Source organism: Perca fluviatilis, chromosome 13 (genome assembly GCF_010015445.1).
Source record: "Perca fluviatilis chromosome 13, GENO_Pfluv_1.0, whole genome shotgun sequence".
Classification (NCBI taxonomy): Eukaryota; Metazoa; Chordata; class Actinopteri; order Perciformes; family Percidae; genus Perca; species Perca fluviatilis.
Window position 1 is genome coordinate 25,982,626 of NC_053124.1, and position 19,823 is coordinate 26,002,448.

Sequence of the window (19,823 nt, forward strand, 5' to 3'; positions counted from 1 at the left end):
AAAACAAAAAATTCTCACACTAACACAATTGTTGTTACAGCAACATAAGCTCAGTCTTTAATCAATGTTCTTATTTTTATAAGTGTACCAGAATGTGTTTATATTACTTACGGTTTGTCAGAAAACACCATATTCTTGTTGTACTGCACTCCTCTTTTCACCCTGTGTGTTGAACTCTCCGTTTTAGCTACAGAGTGAGACATCTCACTTCTGTTCCATCTTATTTGGGAGTCGCACATGCGCAGTAAGTACTGCTAGCTTGTCAGTTGCAGAGTATGAGGGTGTGCCACGCTAGCAGCTAGGCGAGCATTATAACGTGTGTTACAAAGTGACGCACGTTTGTCTCTGAAGTAAAGGCTGGACTACAATAGAGCTGTTTGGAGCAGTTTGTGAACAGTGTTTTCTCTGGAAGATGGTAAGTGCCTTTGGGGTGGACTTTGTGCTTTTTCACTTAATAAACCTATAATGTGCACAAAAAGATATATAACACAATAAAGGAAAGGGAAAAAGCCAAAAAGCATAATATGAGTACTTTAAGAGGAAAAACAAACACAGTTAACCCCAATAATATTTATTCATCTGGTTGGAAAATCAACAGCACAAAACAGTAAGATATAGGCAAGAACATATTTTCTGACCGGTAACAAAGTACTTCCCAGATTATGGTACTATTATGTTCTGCTCAGGTGGCTGGTCAATGTTGGGACACCACAGCCACAGAGGCTACATGACAAGACGTCAACTGTATTCTTTCCTTTGACTAAGTGGTTCAATACATGACTGATAGTCTGCCTCCATTTGCTTAAATGTATTAAATAAACCATGAATAATAATTACCACCTAAAAGCTTTTTGTACACACTCAGTGCTCAAGATGTATATGTTATCTGTTTGAAAGCTAGATGTTATGGCAGAAAAAAATGCTATGAAAAGAAAGCTATTCAGTTATTATGGACCACATATCTGGAACAAAACTCCCTTTAAATAAAGGCTGAAAACTTTTCAGTTAAATCAATGTATAATTTTTAAATAAATCAATTGTTAATTTCTTACACTGCACTGTAACTTTTATTCTTCCATTTAATACCTGTCTTATTCGATTTAAGCCATTATATTTATTTGGATTTTGTTTTTATTGCTCTTTAATGTGTTGTGTAAAGTAAATGAATTGCCTTGTTGCTAAAATATGCTATATAATATAAATAAAGTTGCCTTGCGTATGGAATCAAAACAAACTATTAATCTGCTGGGTTTCTTACAGTGTGGAATTTCCTTGTCCGGGTACAAGTTTTTGTACACATCCATGGCGAAATCCACCATGTTTGTCTCGCTGAGGAGGTCCAGCTTTCCTTGAAGCAGTTCCTTTTCATTGTATATCTGTTATTAAAAACACAGAATATTTAGTTTCCTGTGGGACACACACACTCAGATTTAGAAACAACTGTACAAAACAGAAAAGGGAAACGACAGGACATGGGTGCCAGTGCTACTCATGCCATTCATCCGGTTGTAACCAACGTTAATCCGCTAACGTTAAAATGAAACCATGGCTGAAACGTTAGGCTAATTAGCAGCATTAACACGCTAGGTAACGACAATAAGAAGCTTGTTAGCCAAAGCCCTAAAAAACAACCTCGGTTTTGCGGACTCGCAGCAACTGACTGCTACAATCACTAGTACAGCAACACTCCGGCATAAAAAAAACTAAAATAAATGTGTAGCCGCTAGCTGACAGTCTGTTTATCTAATGTAATCTAACGTGACAGATAGCCTAGCCTGGCTGGGGATGAATCGGTGCTCGCTACAACCGTGTTTTTATGTATAAACACCCCCCAATAAACAGCCGCATTATATGCTGGCGTTATGCGATGCAACATCTGTTCTACCTCTTTCACAGACAGGAATTCCAAAAGAGGAAACACCAAATGCCGGTCTAGAAAATGAGCTATCTTGGTAGTCAGGTCGTAATCCGCCATCTTGCCTGGTTTATCTATAGCCTGGCTTCAAATACAAACTTTATTGACAGACATAGCGCAGACGGAACCTGGAAAACTATGTCTTCTCTTTGCATTCCGCAGAAATAAAATATAGAGGTAACAAACAAAGAAAAAAGAGAAAAAAATATATATATATACAGGGAACACAAACTTGCAAGCGATACAAAGTCAGTAAAACCACAGTGTCCCACAATGTCTTTGCCTCTCTGTTAATATATCCAAATTGACATAATTAAATCAATTATCAAACGATGATACGATCGTCTACTCTTTTTTCACAAATGTGAAAGTTATATTTACCCACCCCAAATAATGTGATTAACATCAGATTAACAACATATAAAATGGTTTACACGTTTGACATACAGAATCAAATTAGTATACGTGATTATAGATTGTGATTATTTCTGGACAGCTTAATATTATTATTACTGTAATTTCAAAAGCTCCAGACAGCCAGGAATGTGCTGCACAAAATATTTCTGTAAAGGCAGTTATAGGCCTAGCATGCAAATAAGTAGTAAATAGCCTACATAGATAAATAAACATACACATTATTGGCCAAATTGTTTTTACATGAGTTTTGCAGTTGTTAGAACTGCATCTCACATCCAAGAAAATCTTTTGAAGTTATGACAAGAAAGTATTACGTCTCAAAAGTATTTTAGGTCAAACAAATTGGACAGAAGGAGACTTTGGACTTTGTGTGGCCAACCTAAAGGAGACCTCCTCCAGGTCAGTAGAGGGACCAATCGTAGCAGCTATAACCACAGCAGGGACTGCGATCAGAGATGTGGGACACTCATCAGTCAATGAGGAGGAAAACGCACTCCTCAGCCTGCTGGGAATGTTATCAGTTGGAACCAGCTGTGATCACAGAGTCAATAGTCACAGAGAAAGATCAATTTAGTATAAAGAGGCAGTCTTGGTTTGTTTCCTAAGTCTAATATTTTATTGGCAGCTCACGAATGAAACCAGGATATAAGAACTTGGAGCTCTTTCAAGATCCAAGACAAGGTCAGCTTTGTAAGAAGCTATGTCATAGAAACCTACAAACTAAATTAGACTCATTTACCCCTCACACAGGAGGAATCACGGATGTTCTGTCATTGGCCAGCAGTACAAGACTGTCATTGAGTCACATAATTTTTCAGTGTGTCTGTTCAGAATTTGTTTAAGAGTTAAATAGAAGCAGTAACTCATAAAAAACTTTCAAAAACTGCTCTCTCATCACTTTGCAGTTTTCTCAAAGGCTGCAGTCGAGAGCAGACATTTTCATCAGTTTATGAAAAGCTAGGCAATGAATTTTCACATGAAATCTCCATGGAAGAGCTTACTCATGCCTTACTATCACACAAAGAAAACCTCGACTTGAGTAAATGTAATGTCGTTCTTACTGGCACATTCCTCCACTTTCCCTCTCTCTCCTTGTCCATCCTTGAGGCCAGGACATATCCTGAACTCAATCTCAGTGGCTGGCAGCCTTCCATTTCTTTTTATGAGAACAAGAGCCAGCTGGATGTGAAGCGCTTTAGAGTAGAAGCCAAAAATTTAATAAAGACACAAGCGCAAGAGACACAAATTAAACTGATTAATTACAGACAAAGAGTAGCATTCTAAAAAAAAAAAAATCAAATACTGGATGTAATAACCTCCCTTGGATGATAATTCAAATTAAGTGTCTTCTTGTGAGATTGCTATGCTTTCTACCAGGTGGTATTCTGTAACAGCTCTATAGAGCCACCAAGGATCACAAGTGTCAAAGCGAATGACTTTCCACACTCTGACAGTAAAGCAAAGGAAATAAAACAACAGGAAGAACAGCCTGTCCCGGGGACCCCTCCCTGAATGTCAACTCCAATGCAGTTTCCTCACAGTGTCCCCACTAACTAAGTCTGCTGGCTGATGCTTACTCGTGTGCATTGGTAAAAAAATAAATAAAATCCAGTGATGGTTTGTGGCTTATTAGGTGTGCTGGCAGTGCTGCAGTCACCAGGCAACAGTGGCTAGACACTTCCTCACTGTCCAGCCTTGTGAATAAAAGTGACACTAAAGATAAAATGGTGAGTGTTGTCTGAACGTCATCATCGAAGACGGTGCTACTCCCTTATTTTAAGCAAGTTAACCAGCTCAATAATTGTCTTGTCTGACCACACTACATTCTCCCTGTAATCCTTAGGCTTCTTCAAATGGGGTCAGCCCTATGTTCCCACAGCCCAATGGTCCCACAGCCCTATGTTCCCACATTTCTAAGAATTTTTTTTCAATGAAAATTAGGCCCTATGTTCCCACAGACCTATTTTCCAACATTTCTAAGATTTTTCTTAAAATTAGGCCCTATGTTAAGGTTAGGGTTACATTTCCTCTGTAGTCCATTGCTACTGGATAATAGGTTGGGTGTAATTGGCTACCAAATTGGGAGAAAGGGGGATAAAATCTGATACAAATTTATGAAAAAGGAAATGTGGGAACATAGGGCTGTGGGAACATAGGCATGCTCCCCTTCAAATGTTGTTTGGAAAACTTCATAAGCCTTTTGGCAACAATACTACATGCCATGTTTGGAGGAGAAATAGCTATGAGCCTAAAAATACCAGTGAAGTTCAAAGGTGGAAGCATCATGGTATGGGGCTGTTTTTCTTATCATGGTACCAGCAGCAGAATTCAAATTATCAAAGGGAAGATGAATGAAGCAATGCACCAGGACATTCCTGAAAATAATCTGTTGCCATCCACCAGGACGATGAGAATGAGACACAACTACCTGTAGACGCAGTTAGAACCATCCAAAACATACTGCAAAAGAGGCTGTCTATTGCTAGCATAGGAAGAAAATAAAGATGTTGGCGTGCCAGTCAGTCACCTGACTTAAAGCCCATAACATTTGTTCACCAGTGGGCCCCCACTGAATCTTTAAGATTTAAAGAGTGTTAAAGAAAATCCCACCTGAACAATGTGAGACAAACAAAAGCTTCTCCACCAAGTATTAAACACATGCCAGTTAGCATGTTCAATTCTTTTTTCCTGTGTTATTCCACTTTATTTCACATAACGTTTATTATGGATCGGCTTGTTAGGATTTTCTTTATCTGCGCAGTTTTATTGAGTTAAATATCTGGTCTACATTTCATGTGAATAGCTGCATTGGAAATATGTTTAATGTAAAACATGTTGAATACTTATTTCCCCTACTGTATAAAATACTTTCATTATCATATGTAGATCAATGTACGTCGAGGCAGACTGTAGTATGTACTGTACATAATATTCCATCAATATAGGCACACAAAACCCTTTCTGTATATAGAGGAAATTTTATCCATATTCAATTATGTTTTCCAGCATTCTTTACCATCAACAACCCTGCAGCAATCTGATCTGTTTGTATCTATCTTGGTATTTCTTTTAGCTCTCAGTATTTGTATGTATACTGAAGTTGACTGTACTGTGCATACTGTTAATATAGGGAGAGAAAAATTCCCTGTATGTTCCCTGATACTCTGCCAATAATTCAGATTATTCTGTTTGTATAAGGGGTGTATGTGGGGTTATACGTATACACTGTCATATTAATTGTGTTACAGATTAGACCGTGGCTGAGGCAGATGGTAGCAACAAAGTGCAAACATGTCAGAAAAGTTAAGACCCATTTCCCATAAACCCCATTTTCTCCTTTCACAAAGACGATGTTGCTAGTTGTTGTCGCTTCTTGTCAGCCCCAACAAAAAGCAGCTCCTTTACTGTTGTTTTATTTAATTTTTTTACTGAAGAAGAAAAACACGTTGGAAGCGCATCTTCCTCTGAGAACCTTGTGAACTCTTCGCACATTTCCTGTAAAGTCTGACCCACATGGACAAAGTAGACTGCAGTGCAGAGGCCATAGAAGGCTGCCAATCTTCTCAGTGATGGACTGTCTGTTAATTACACTGATGTGTAAAATCAATACGGTAATGCTAATGTACTGTATGTAGGTCCTCATGCCCATACTTTATGTATAAATATTGCATGTAAATATATATACACATGGAATGAAGGGCTTTGATGGGTGGAGCACTCACCCACACTCATACGTTATCACCAGGAGAGCACAGGAGACAGAAAAGGCACACTGAGGATATAGTCTGGGGTGTGGAAGAAAAAAGTGTGAGAGAAAGAGAAATGAAAGAGAAAACATAAATAAAAAAAAGCAGAAGAAAGCAAACACAAATCTCACTTTGTCTCACTGTGTCTGAGTGTGTCACAGTTAGAGAATTATAGCAAAACAAAGACATTAAAATTAATCTCCAAGTTTATTTGTAAGACTTCTCAAATACACAACAATTCAACAAAATATGTACTTGGGCATGTTTGATGTTAAAGGTTAAAAAATGTGCTTTAATTGCCATTTCTAAGCACTCACATACATAGAAAAGAAATGTGTCCTCTGCATTTAACCTATCCTATACAGGATGCAACTGCAGCGCCAACTCCAGTTCTTTTGCTAGTGCCTTTTGGTCAGGGCTAACCTAACATACATGTTAAGCACCTGAAAGAAACCCACGCAAAGACGAGGAGAACATGCTAACTCCACACAGAAAGGCCCTGGACCAAGGCTCAAACTCAGTACTCACCAGTGCGTATATTTGCTGAGGCGATAGCGCTAACTAGTGAGCCACTATGCTGCCTGTGAGCACATTTTAATTAATGTGTGTACATGAAGCTGGAAAAAAAAATGCAAGCAACAACAACAAAAACAGTGATTATCATATCTATAATGGCTTCAGAAGAAATTGATTGAGGTCAAATCACCAGTTATGTCTAAATCACAGAGTTATGTATCGACTTAAAACCAACAAATGTGTCTCAAGTTGCAGCGCTTTTAGCTTTTATAAGGAAAGCTGACAGGCTATATTCAGCTCACGGAAGCTCATGTAGAAAGAAAAACAGAAAGAAGACAGAGCTGACATGTTTTTATTTGCCCTGGGCCAAAACATTTTGCCCTCACATATTCTAAGCTGAAATAAGTAGTTCAGGCACTTTGTCATCTTCTTAGTAATTTATCTGCAAGGTTGAGTGTCCAAACACGTGCACACACACACACACACACACACACACACACACACACACACACACACACACACACACACACACACACACACACACACACACACACACACACACACACACACACACACACTCCACTCCACTCCACTCCAGACTTATTAAAATGTGTGCTGTCGATTTAAAAAAATGTAGAGGTCAGGGTTGTGTTGACCTGAAGGGGTGTGTAAAGGCAATAAAAAGTAATTCAGTGTAAACAAAAGTGGGGAAATGCATATTGAACTCTGGGCTTGACTGTGAATGGACAGCAGTCACTGAGAGTAGCAGTAACATATTGTACTATAACATGGGCATACAATCTACACAAATGATTTGCAGAACATTGCTCATATTCATTCCTCTCACTATTGTGCACCAGCCCACTACAATTTTCTGCAAGACGTGAACACGGTATAATGTGTAGCGGGAGCCTGAGGGGCAGAGCATTCTGTACTGAACATGAGAATTGAAATTGTTCCGACATTTGGTCAGATTGCAAACTGAAAACTCAGCCTGCAGAATAATCTGACTTTAATTTTGTTAAAGATCACAGCTACATGCTGAAATTACAATTTGGCTTTAATGACTTAAAAGCATAATTAATCTTTTTTTTTTACTTCCTGAGGGACGCAGAACAAGCTGTGAACACGACATTGTAGCTTGTAAACTTGATGCATTTAGCAAACAGTTAACACAGTCAGCAGACACAGAGCAACATTAGCATTCATTTGAAGTCATGTTTTTTGCCACCTGACGAATATAAACCAATAAGTCTCTTTTAGCTCTATTTTGGTCTCCACCATCTCCTGGAGGCAAAATCTGGCTCTTTTGCTCCACTATGTTCACCAGCTAGCTGCTAGCTTTGTCTTCATGCTGTTTGGTGCTGGACAGATGTTGTACAGTGGGTTTAGCAGATATTTTCATTCAGCTTTTAACACAGCTTCATGCTGTGGCTGAAAATTACAGTGATGTCCGTAAAACCTAAACAACTAGCTAAAATACACTAAAACGCTCAATAGAGCAGAGCAGATTTGCAGTTGGGTGATATTTATATGTAGATTTGTAACGATGAGCAACACCTTTCCCATTATACCTATACCTGTTTAATTCATTGTTAATATAAAACATTAATTATAACGTGAGATTTCACTATTTCTGCCAAATACAAAAAGATCTCTTTCCCTACTTAGTCTGCCTTCAGCTTCTTTCTCTGTGTTAAGTTGTAACATTAAGGTTGCATTGTGCAGACGTGTTTAGATCCAAATGAAAGCACAAGTGCTTAATGAAGGTTAGAATGGGGCTATTAATGAATTTGGGCTTCAGTCTCTTAAAAACTAATGTAATTATTTACTCATCATATTTTAAACTCTCATTCTCTCTGCGTGATATATATATATATATATCACATATACATATATATCACACAGAGAGAATTTTATATATATATATAATAAATAAGAACATTTATATATTATGGAGTGATGTTTTTCTGACTCACATGGCATGTGTCACCATTTACAGGGTACAGTGACTGTGTCAATGACTAGCACAACATAACAATCTAAAATTAGGTTAATTAATTGTTAAGAATATTGCTTGTTGACATTTCTGAAATAAAATAGTAACTCTAATTAGCCAATAATCCTGATAAAGTTGACAGAAATAGAATACTTAATATGTGCAGGGGAGATATTTATCTTGACTGGGCTGAAACATGCTGCTGGAGGATGCACATCAGAGTGAAGAGGAACGCAATGTTGTTATCTGCATTACAAGGGATTTGAAGGCAGGAACCTTTGACTGAATGAGGTCTGTGAAGTTCCCCACTCGGTGTGCAGGCTCATTATTTTTCTGTGTACAGGAGGAGAAACAAAAGTGTATAGCATTTGTGAACATGTGTATTTTGGCATCTCTTGACTTGTGTTTGTTCATGATACAGATGTGAGTCACCTCAGTTAGAATGACAGGTGGCATAATGGAGAACAGATGAGAACAAAGAATCGTTGTTTCCGGATTTGCAACCTGAAACATTTCATCAGGACTGCCACCCCTGCCTTCATGTAGCCAGTATATATATATATATATTTTTTTTTTTAAGATTATTTTTTGTGGCTTTTCCCTTTATTAGATAGTAACAGTGGATAGACAGGAAATGGGGAGAGAGATGGGGAATGACACGCTGCAAAGGACTCGGCCTACATGGGGTGCACGCTCTTACTGGGTGAGCTAGAGGCCGCCCCAGCCAGTACAAATTTAAATATATAAGGTGTACCTTGTATTCATAGTGATGTGTATTTGCTTTAGGTTAAAACCCAACCGAGTATTGTAGAGTCACCAAAGAGATTTCTATCAAATAAAAGCGATATTGTGTGTTTTATTCTGAGTTGGATACATTGTCACAGCGAGTCACTGAAGCTGGTGAGTCAGTTGACACATCCTAAACTCCACAGAGCTGCACTGCTCAGCAAACATTTGATAGCCTGCGAGGAAAAATAATGCAAATATGAAATAGTATTTCGAAGACTGCTTGTTAAAGATTGGTTCGCCCGAATAACAAAACAATACAAAGATAGTTTTGGTTTTATTTGACATGTCTGCTTCAACCCTAAAAGGAATTTCATAAAAAAAATGTCAAGTAGCAAAAATTCAAGTAGCAACACCATTATAGAAATACTCCATTGCAAGTAAAAGCCCTGCAGTGAAAATGTTACTTATGTATACCTCAAGTACCTCAACATTTTACTAACGTACAGTATTTGAGTAATTTTACTGATTCCACCACTACAGTGGCTCAGTAATATAGGACAAAGTGAGAAACTATGTTGATTTGTAATTTAGGTGAACTAATCCTTTAAAATGAAGTGGGCAGGATGTTAGAAGACTATTTTTGCACATTTCTGTAACAAATTACCTCTTACAGGCATGAAACTAAACCATGAAGCCAGCAATTACAAATACCTTTCTGTAGTTTATTTTAGTTTTAGTTTTGTACATGCATATACCTACATGTAGCTTCCTGGCAGTGCACGTTTAAAAGCAGACTTCAAAGCACAAGAGTGCGAAAGTACAGTTTTAAACTTCCAGGTAATTGTACAGAGCTGCATCAATGTGATAACAAGAAAAGCCACAGCTCAGACACTGTAGCCTCCTTATTTAGAAATATACAAACATTGATTCTGATAGAGCAGCAAAAAAGAACAGACACAATCAATGTTACATGTAGTGTTTGATACCAAAAGATTGCACTCAATTGATTCCCTCTGAATAAAGCCATCCAAGGCTTTTGTCTGTGCCCACTTCTGAGAAAACCTCCACTGAGTCAGTCAGCAAGATTTAGATTCAGACGAGCGACTTAAATGGAATTAGTATTCTGTAGAAACCTTTTATGTTCTTGCTCTGGTACGAGCTGGACAGATATGAAAACCTGGCACGCAGGATAAACTGCAGCATAAATCAGAGACAAGGTGAGCAAAACTGTCCTGCAGTGAGATTAATTTACCCTCCTCCTTTCACTTCACCCAAGTCATCAAGTGTTGAAATATCTATTCAGTAGGATTACAGAGAGGCTACATCTTTTCTTTCTTTTTTTTCCTGTGAGATGCTTGTAAATGCTCACGTCATCTTGATGCATATGTATTTGATGGACCAGTGTTTTTCTAAATTCAATAGGTCCAGCTCGAACTATGACTCTTGTGAATAACACTTTAAACATTAACATTCTTCTATCAATTTGATTCATGGTTTAATCCATTATTTCCAACAGTATTTTAACCATTTTATTGCACATTCCTCCACACAATTAATCCATGTTAGCAGTAACACTGAGGGTCTATGGACATTTTATGCTACTGAGCTTTTTTACGATTCTGCTCTCAAAAATATGCAATTTAAATATTAGAACAGGCCATCACCTTGCAAATTAGTCACAGTTTGCCTATTTACATATACTGTACAGTATATATTTCGCAGGAATAATTGGATGGCCTTTCCAAAATCACCATTTAGTGTGAAAGTTCATTCTTTACCATAGCAACAGTAGTTTTTCCTCAGCGGATGGAGTTTTACTCAGTTGTCATGGAAATAAATCAGTTTTCATCAAGTTATCACCAGGGTCCATAATTAAGTGACATCATAACAACTGAGCCATCTCCGTGACAACTGAGAAAACTGTCCGCAAAGGAAGGAATATTTTAAATACTTATATATTCCTTGCCTGAACCCCTAACTCTTAAACTAACCCTGGGATGTGTTTGAAAGCTGCAGAAAAAGCCAGTATGTGCATCTTGAGACAATTTTGACAAAATCTTACTGCCTGTTTTTCTAAATCACTGTGTAGAAGCAGAAATGTGAAATCCATATGTATAGTTGTGACATATCTTATGTTACTTTCAATTCTTTTCTGACTCTGAATGTCATATAGAGCCCCTTTAAAAATATATTTCTCCCAAATTGATATTTCTATTTGAATATAAATTGGATTTGGTTTGGGGTTAGTTATAAGTTAAACTGCTGTATTGTAATTTATGGAATCTTAGATGATTATTGGAAATTAAAATACTTCAGTCCCCTAAATCCTCTTTTTGTTCTAATGGCAAGCCAGGAACTTGTTTACATATAGGAATGTCTGCGGGTGATGGACCTCTGGAAAATCATTTGTGATTGGTGATTGCAACAAGGTCAACGAGAAATATTAGTTTTGTTTTCTTGCACACTTAAAGGAATTCTGCTTTGCATTTATAATATGTGTCTGCATGTACTAACTTGTGTTCTTACCCCTTCACTGCATGTTTTTAATTGGAGGTGGACACTATGTATTAGGGAGGACATAGTCCATATTCACGACGTTCCACTTCCGGGATTGCTCCGTTTCTGCCGGAAATTCGGCTGGATTTTCCTCTTTTCGGCCGGATGTCCGGTACCTTCTGCTTTCTTTGTGTTAGCATTCTAAACTTGATTTATGAGGACTATGGTTAACTGCTCCTCAGATCTCTGCAGGGTAAATCCAGACAGCTAGCTGGACTATCTGTTCAATCTGAGTTTTCTGTTGCCCGACTAAAACAACTTTTGAATGTACACATTTCACCAAAACAAGTTCCTTCCTGAGGCTATTTTGCAGCGGCATTGTGGCTCTGCCCGGTGCTTAGCTCTGCCCATGACGATTGTGATTGATTTAAAGAAATGCTAATAAACCAGAGCACATTTTTCTCCCATCCTGGCTGTGTGGACTAGCCAGACCTTCCTCCACAGCACTGTGGAGGAAGGTCTGGCAAAGCAAGACTAGGGAAGATGCATCATTGGTGTGACTATGTACTGTGGGGGACCTAAAGACATTCGGCTTTGTTTTAAGATTCTTCTTTTAAGATCTTGATCACAAAAAAGTCTAAGGAATGTTTTCCTTTATTTCATTAAATAAAGAAAACTTTGCTGATTGGACATAACAAAAAGCTCTCCTGCGAGATCAAGCTTCAAATTACATACAGAGCTGTAAATGAGAAAAGATTCTGATGGCTGTTGTTGGCTTCATTTCCTTTTTTATTATTATTGTTTATTTAGTTATTTTTAATGCAAACAACCACAAAAACCATTTTTAACACAGGATCAGACTTTAATTCTACCCTACACCCCCCCAGAGAGGAGAGTGACACACAACCAAGCCAATAAAATACAAAAAGCACATCAGAGTACAATAAAAATGAAGGATAAGAAGGTGAGTGACTCTCTGTGCAGTTTTCTCCTTTTTAGTAGAGTGCTGACCCAGGTCGATTATGTCTGTATGTATAAAAAACAACCTATAGTTGAAAATGCTGTGCTACAGTGAAATGCAACTATAAGTCGTCTATTCAGCAATCCAGGCTCCGGCTTCATGTTAGATCTAAACAGAGTGCAGGTTTGCAGAGGAAGTATTTCCTGCCTTTTCTTACATTTCTGAAGATATTTGACAGCAAGCAAAGGGTGACACCACCTGACACGTCTGCTCAAATGAGGCGTGTAGTTCAAGAAGCCTCTTTTTTTACTGCAGATAATCAGAGGGAATGTGTCAGATTCCACACACTGCCACAGCTGCCATTACAGAGTGGCAAATCAAAAGAAGAGCATCTTTAACTCCCTTACACTGAGCTACCGTGGCAACAGGCTGACCCCGTTTCTATGGTTATGGTGTCCCTTCTGCATTTCTTCCAGGACAACTATGGCAAAAAAAAAGAAAAAAAAAAAAATAGAAAATGGCACATGTGTATGTGGGCGCAGCTCGAACTACAGCAGGTGGTTCACTTAATCACCACAAACAAAGGAAAGGACGATACTAGCAGATAATAACTGTGAGTCTGGAGTAGGATTCCTGCACCTATACAGGACAGTTCACATCTCCTCTCAGTCTCAGTGGTACATTGAGTCAAGGGGTTGCAGCAAGTTCAACAACGATTCAGCTTTTAAACTGAAACTGATCAGTGAATACCTCCAAGTAGTTGACTTTTCTTCCTCACCCAGAGTTCCAAGTTAAAATGCAGCCTACAGGTATATCCGCCCCAACGGCTTTCAGCTCTGAAAACTGAAAGACAGCTTGAAAGGGGAACGTCAGTTTGTGCAGGATTTGGGGGTTTAAAACCTCTGAGCTGAATGCATAAAGCTGATAAATGATGTGGATGGTGATTTTATTTCCAGCTTGTTCCTCTACTTCCCCTCCTTTTTTCTCCGTCTAGCTGAAACTCTCCTCGGCAATCTCTTCTCTCTCTCTGAGCTGTGACTGAGACTGCCTGCCGTTGCTATGCAACAATCGGAGTAACAAGAAACATTATTGACTAAGTCATTAACTTAAGGCAATAGTTCAAGAGAGGCATTTCAGACCCGGAGGCATGATCTTACTCCTGATTTATCAAGCCAAGACGGACGTGATGGACGTTTTCTGTGCACTGCAGCTCTCTCTTGCTCAGTGTGATGAGTTATGACAAGCTGATGATAAGTGGCTGCCAGACGCTGATGGAAAGCACCGCCACAAAGGCTTTTCTTCTTCCTGGTCCCCAGTGTCCACAACCACACCCAAGCTCTTGACCCTGAGTGACCCCTTCAGCAATCCAATTCCATTTCCTGCTGCCAGCTGCCCTGAATGATTACTCTGACTAACTCCATTCACGGAAGAGGGGGCGGGGCGCGCGCTGGCTATGAGTGTGTGTGTGTCTGTGTGTGTCTGTGTGTGTGTGTGTGTCTGTGTCTGTGTGTGTGTGGGTGTGTGTATGTGTGTGTGTCAGCTGAGAGAGTGTTTGAGTGTGTGTCTGTCCGTCTGTCAGGGTGTGTTTTTGCAAGAGAAGCACAATTTCTGCAAAAGCCCGAGCGATTCAGTGTGCTTGTGTGCGTGGGATTCTGTTTGGTGCTTCGGCAGTGTGTGTGTGTGCGTGTGTGTGTGTGTGTGTGTGTGCGCGCGTGCGTGTGTGCATGTGTGCATGTGTTGTTTTTTATTACAGGTTTCATTTGGTGTCTGGGAGAGTCCCCTGGCAGAACAAAAACAGATACCAATTAAAGCTGCTGCAGTGTCCCAGGCCCTTTAGATCACTAATAATGTAATAAAACCCATCTCATCCTCACCTCATCTTTTTCTTCTCAATCAACTACAAGCGATGAGGCCTGACATGAACACACTGCTATCTGTCAAAGTCAGGCCCAGAATGGTTGTTTCGCATGAGAAAAGGTCTGTATTTGTGCTTTGAATTTAACAACATAAAAAAAAAATAATCTGAATCTGTTAAAAGCTGTTGGATTAGGGTTAGGGGGTTAGTTAGAAGAGACTTTACACACAAATTTAGTGATGGATTTATGAAAATCTGGTGCAACAAAGCAGATTAGCTGAGTTTTAAACTACCATTATTTTATAAATAAGGACTTTTGTTCTCATTGTAGCCTTGTTTGTCATTTCAATTAGAAAACAAGTTTTTTGGTTAAGATTAAAAGTTGATTATTGAACTTGGAAACAGTAGCTGACAAAATAGTCTCAGCACAAGACCTTAAAGCTAATTTATGTTGTTGAAAAAGTCATTATTTTATTTCCAGGGCCATTGTTTTGACTTCCTATTTCCAATTCCCATAAACATAGACAATGTGATGACAGAACTACACATTTTCACCATATTTACAGACAAATCTCCAATTATCTAACTCCTTAGCGGTAGATGTCAAATGTTGTGTTGTCAATCCATTAGAAAGGAAGAGTAATATTTGCTCTCTAGACTGATTTTTGAAATTACATGAACTGGGAGACATCTGAACAATGCTGCATTATGTGGTGTCGGAATAATCAGAAAAATTGGTTTGACTTGCTGAGTTGACGTTTATCTTACGCAGAAACATAGCAGACAAAAGTAAATGTTGGGTCGATTGGTAAAAATAAAAAAGTTTTATTAATTCACGTTTGCATATAATTATTATTTTTTGCTTAGGTTGTAGCCGTTCAGATGACGGTGACCTAGATTATTTAGAAAAGTTATTTATTAGCATTAACCCTAATAACAAGACAGGTAAAGCAATATTTTAGTGGTTTGCGGGAATGGACTGGTGCAGCTCTGAGCAATAAAATACAACACATCATCTTTGTAGTGTTCATGTTGTTTCTACATTACAGAATGACTTCCGACCTCGGGAAATGGGACCATTTGAGGAGTACATGAATGCACCACAAGGGCTAGGAAGACTGGTATCCCCACAGACGGTAGCCTCCAGAGTGCATTGCAGATTGAGTTTTGAGTTAGAAGGCTGACTTTCATGTTAGTCACTCTCTCGCTTTTACTATGCTATACCACTTCTCTTCAATCCTGCATACTTAATGCAACAAGCTTCCAGCTGGTCTCTCTGATGACTGTCGGAAAAAAATCAATCTGGTAGGTGTAAGGAATCACCAACTGAAGCAGATGAGTCAGATTGAAGAGAAGTGGGTAATTCTCATCACTTTAGCACAACATAACTTTTTCTTTCATATAAGCAGAGGAAAACACCTGACACCTGTGATGTTCATGTCAACTGTTGTTCCTTGACAGTAAACAAGGACAGATAAGCATTGGATAGCAACTTAATATTTCATTAAGAGGTCAGATGATTCCGGCTATTTAATTACATTAACGAGGCGAGAGTGAGCGAAGGTGGTGTGGAGGATAATGTGATCCTGCTGGCCTTAAGCACTTTCAATTACAGAGGCTTACGCAGCACAGCATTCTGCACACCGTAAGAAGAAGATACAATAGTTCATTCACAGCATCTTCTGTCAGAGCACGCAATCCATTTACTTCCTTCCCCTTGAATGCAATGTAACATTTTACTCCAGTTTTGCAGCTGAAATGATTTGGTTTTCTGATAAGCAAGTCAATCGAGTTTGATTGAGGCAATTGCTAAAATGCTTTCTTTTTTTCACTGATTCACAGGCCTCCCACAAATAATTAAGTATAACACCAATTACCAAGAGAGCTTTCCCCCAGGGGTTTGTTGATTCTCTCTCTGTCTCTCACTCTCTCTCTCTGTATGCTTTTGAACATCTGCAGTCAAAACCCCCAAGTGTATTTGGCGTAAACTGAGCTTCCCCAACATCGGTACTCAACCACAAAATCTAATTACACCTCCTGTGGTATTACTATTTGCATTTCAACAAGCAAACACAAGCATTTCTTCAGCATGTCACAATTACATTAACAGAATTTCTTTGGAGTTCAACACGAATCCATGCAATTGTAAATTTTTTGTAAACTACATCTGCACAGCTTTGTTAGTAGCATTTCAGTGAAGTGCTGTTTCTGACAAAGCTGGAAAATGAAGGCAGTAGCAATGACATTGCTCCTGATTCAGGTTTGATTCCCCTTGCAGCTACAGACAGGACTTCAAACATACAAGTCTGCACTGGCATGTCAACACGAATACACTGCAACAGCAACAGCATTAAAAACAGTGATGCAATGGTAAACAAAAAGGTGTGTCAGAGATCATCATAAGGCAAACCATCACCAACCATTGTGAACAAAATATATATTTCAGAAAAACATATTTCATGTTTTACCTTTAAAAAAACTTCTAATAATGTTGTACAGCTCACCCATACATGAAAACCATACATTATGTATGGTTTACTTCAAACTTAATGTATAGATTAAAATCATATATGAAATATATTAATACAATACTAATATGTACCACAAAGAGTTATTGGTTGCTGTAATAGTTTCTCTTGTTCATGCTGACTGTGAGGAGGTCAATTCCAATGTTAGTGATTGGGGACAACATCCACAGTCATCTTTTTGTGTAAATAACATATTTCAAAGTTTATCTAAAAGTATTAAGCTTTCATAGTCTGAGTTAGTGAAATCAAGTTGGTATCTTTTAAAAATTACAGTCTTTTTAGTACAAAATGCACTCCTTGTGTTTTCCCAGATGGTGTCTGTAGGCTACTAAACTTTGTACTAAAAAGACTGAAAGATACCCACTAGATATGACAAAGGCTGCATTCAGACCGATTTATGCCCTGCATGAAAAGAACACGTGACCTTTCAACTGTTACCTCGGGAACAGCACAACACAAAATTAAATAAAACTCTGAGAACTTTCCAGAGTTGTATAATCCTGTCTCAGAGTATTATAAACTTCTCTGCAGGGTTTTGGTATCTGATAAGCCTTCACATTCTTGGATCTGTTACACAGTCTGGACTTCTTGCATTGTATTTCATTGTCTAACTGGTACCTGAAACAAATCACTCTCACCAACAAAGCCACTTGTGTTGATTTATTACAGGTCTGTTTTTGGTCTGAACTCCTGCAAATCCAACTTCTAAACCCTCATGTTAGCTTCAGATGAACTGAAATTAGATTAGGACTGGATCTGTTCAGGGACACTATGGACAAAAGGATCAGTTACAGCAAACACAAATTATGTCTGTGTACATAAGGGCATGTGAGTATTGTATTAAGACAGACTTGAAAAAAATGTGAATTCTTTTTTTTAAGTGTCCATATCAACTAAAAAAAACGTAGCCTCAGCTGTTAGAAACAAAACGGCATTAAACCCCCACTGCATCCCCGATCAAAGGACAGAACTCGTTGGATTTCTTAAGCACTTTTCTGAGTCTTTTCCGCTTGTCCTGTCCATAAATTCAGCTCAGCACTTCTAAATCCTCATCAGCCACTGACAAATGTGAGCAGGACTCCCGAGTCGGACTGGAGCCTGCTCTCAAATTGATCGAGCCGTACAACTTTGCTGCGTGTTTGGAATAAGCAAAGGCTTTCCTCCTCATCATCTCCCCCTTCCACATGGAAATCATGAGCAGGGTGGAGAGCAGCACGCCCCCGAGGGTGAGCAGGCACAGTCCCGCTATGACACACCGGTCCAGATGGGCCCCCACCCTGGCTTTCTCCCTCTCCAGCCGCTCCATCTCCCGGGCGGACACGCTGTCCGGGTCCACCCGGACGTCCCTGGGGACCGTGTAGGATATGGCGACCAAAGAGATGCCAGTCACCAGGCATGTCACGGCGATGATGAAGCCGTAATCCACAGACTTCCCCGAGCCGTCAGAGGAGAGGTCGTCGTCGGACAGCAAGTAAAGTTCCTGGATGTCCTCCTCCTCGTACAGTTCACTTGAGGAGCTCTGACTCAGTCTGCAGGTTTGTGGACTTGTCCCTATCAGCTGGACATCATCATCATCTTCATCATCCCCTTGGTGTTGGCAGGTGAAAGATGTTTCCGTTTCCTCCTCCGGCCGCGCAGCTCTCCGGGTCTCTGTCCATGGTGCTGAACCATCTCCTCCGCCGGGCTCAAGTGACTTCCCGCCGCTGATCTCGTTGACAACACTTGGCTTATTCAAAACCAGGGAGGTGTCTGTCGGATCGGAGTGATCAAAGTAAAACAGTTCGAGATCAGCCATTAGAGCATGGGGCTGTCTTTCCCGTCTTGACAAGCCCATGCGTCCGTCTCTGTCAGTAAAACATGCAATTTAAAGAAGGAAAATAAACATTTTAAACTACCTGAAATAATTTTTGCAAGCTTTATCGCCGCAAGCTACTTTTATATCTGTGCCTGAAGTTATTGCACAAGCAGAATCTACACGCATCCTTTTCCTGGGTGTACCGCAAGCAAGCATTTTAAAGTACATCTAAAACAGTCTTAAATTAATTGCCATGACAATATACAATGCCATAATGCCATTTCCACCTGCTCGGTAACACTTTATGTTTCGCCTTTTCTGGCTTTTGCAAGCTCTCAAATCGCTGCTGCAAAACACTTAGTAGCCATGCGACACGCTAATGAATCTAACTCCACCTAATGTGATTCATTAATCGGTTATTTAGCAACAAAATGCGGTTGGCTGAGTACCTCTCTCCCCGTCTGTGGCTGCTCGCATCACCGGCTGCTTCTGCTCCCTGGTCAATTAGAGGGAAAGGTTTGGCAGACCCCTCCCACGGACTGAGCTCCGGCAGACCGCCTTATAATGCTTATTACCGTGCCAACATGAGGGTTCCCCGGAACACACACACTAATCAGATGAGAGTCTGCAAGCGGCACACTCTGCACTGTGGGCAAATGAGTAGAGATATTTCACATTAGTGTAGCTACCACCTCCTCATAAGACACGTAATGCTTTATAGATCAGCTATAAGCCATGCATTAATAAGAGCAACTTTTGAGTTGCCAGGAATCTTGCTGGGAAGAAGTCATGATTTCCTCACTTTCTAATAAACAGCAAAACATACAGTTGGGGGCGCCCGGGTAGCTCAGTTGGTAGAGCGGGCG

The 19,823-nt window shown here is 39.5% G+C and overlaps 1 protein-coding gene and 1 long non-coding RNA gene across 2 annotated transcripts; both read right to left on the minus strand.

Annotated features, from left to right (window-relative positions):
* Positions 1 to 555: 555 nt before the first annotated feature.
* On the minus strand, positions 556 to 2,015 carry LOC120572016. Its single transcript, XR_005641338.1, has 2 exons — positions 1,886 to 2,015; positions 556 to 1,376 (listed from the first exon to the last, which is right to left on the minus strand). It is a non-coding gene; the product is annotated as an uncharacterized LOC120572016 (long non-coding RNA).
* Positions 2,016 to 12,589: 10,574 nt separating this feature from the next.
* Positions 12,590 to 19,548, minus strand: LOC120570761 (transmembrane protein 74). Its single transcript, XM_039819286.1, has 2 exons — positions 19,407 to 19,548; positions 12,590 to 19,006 (listed from the first exon to the last, which is right to left on the minus strand). The coding sequence occupies exon 2, from the start codon at positions 18,994 to 18,996 to the stop codon at positions 18,190 to 18,192; it is 807 nt and encodes a 268-aa protein (XP_039675220.1). The 5' UTR covers positions 18,997 to 19,006; positions 19,407 to 19,548; the 3' UTR covers positions 12,590 to 18,189.
* Between the last annotated feature and the right edge of the window lie 275 nt (positions 19,549 to 19,823).

Bases quoted from the DNA above. Each gene is read 5' to 3' on its own strand.
- LOC120570761 (XM_039819286.1), bottom strand. From the start codon at position 18,996: ATGGGCTTGTCAAGACGGGAAAGACAGCCCCATGCTCTAATGGCTGAT.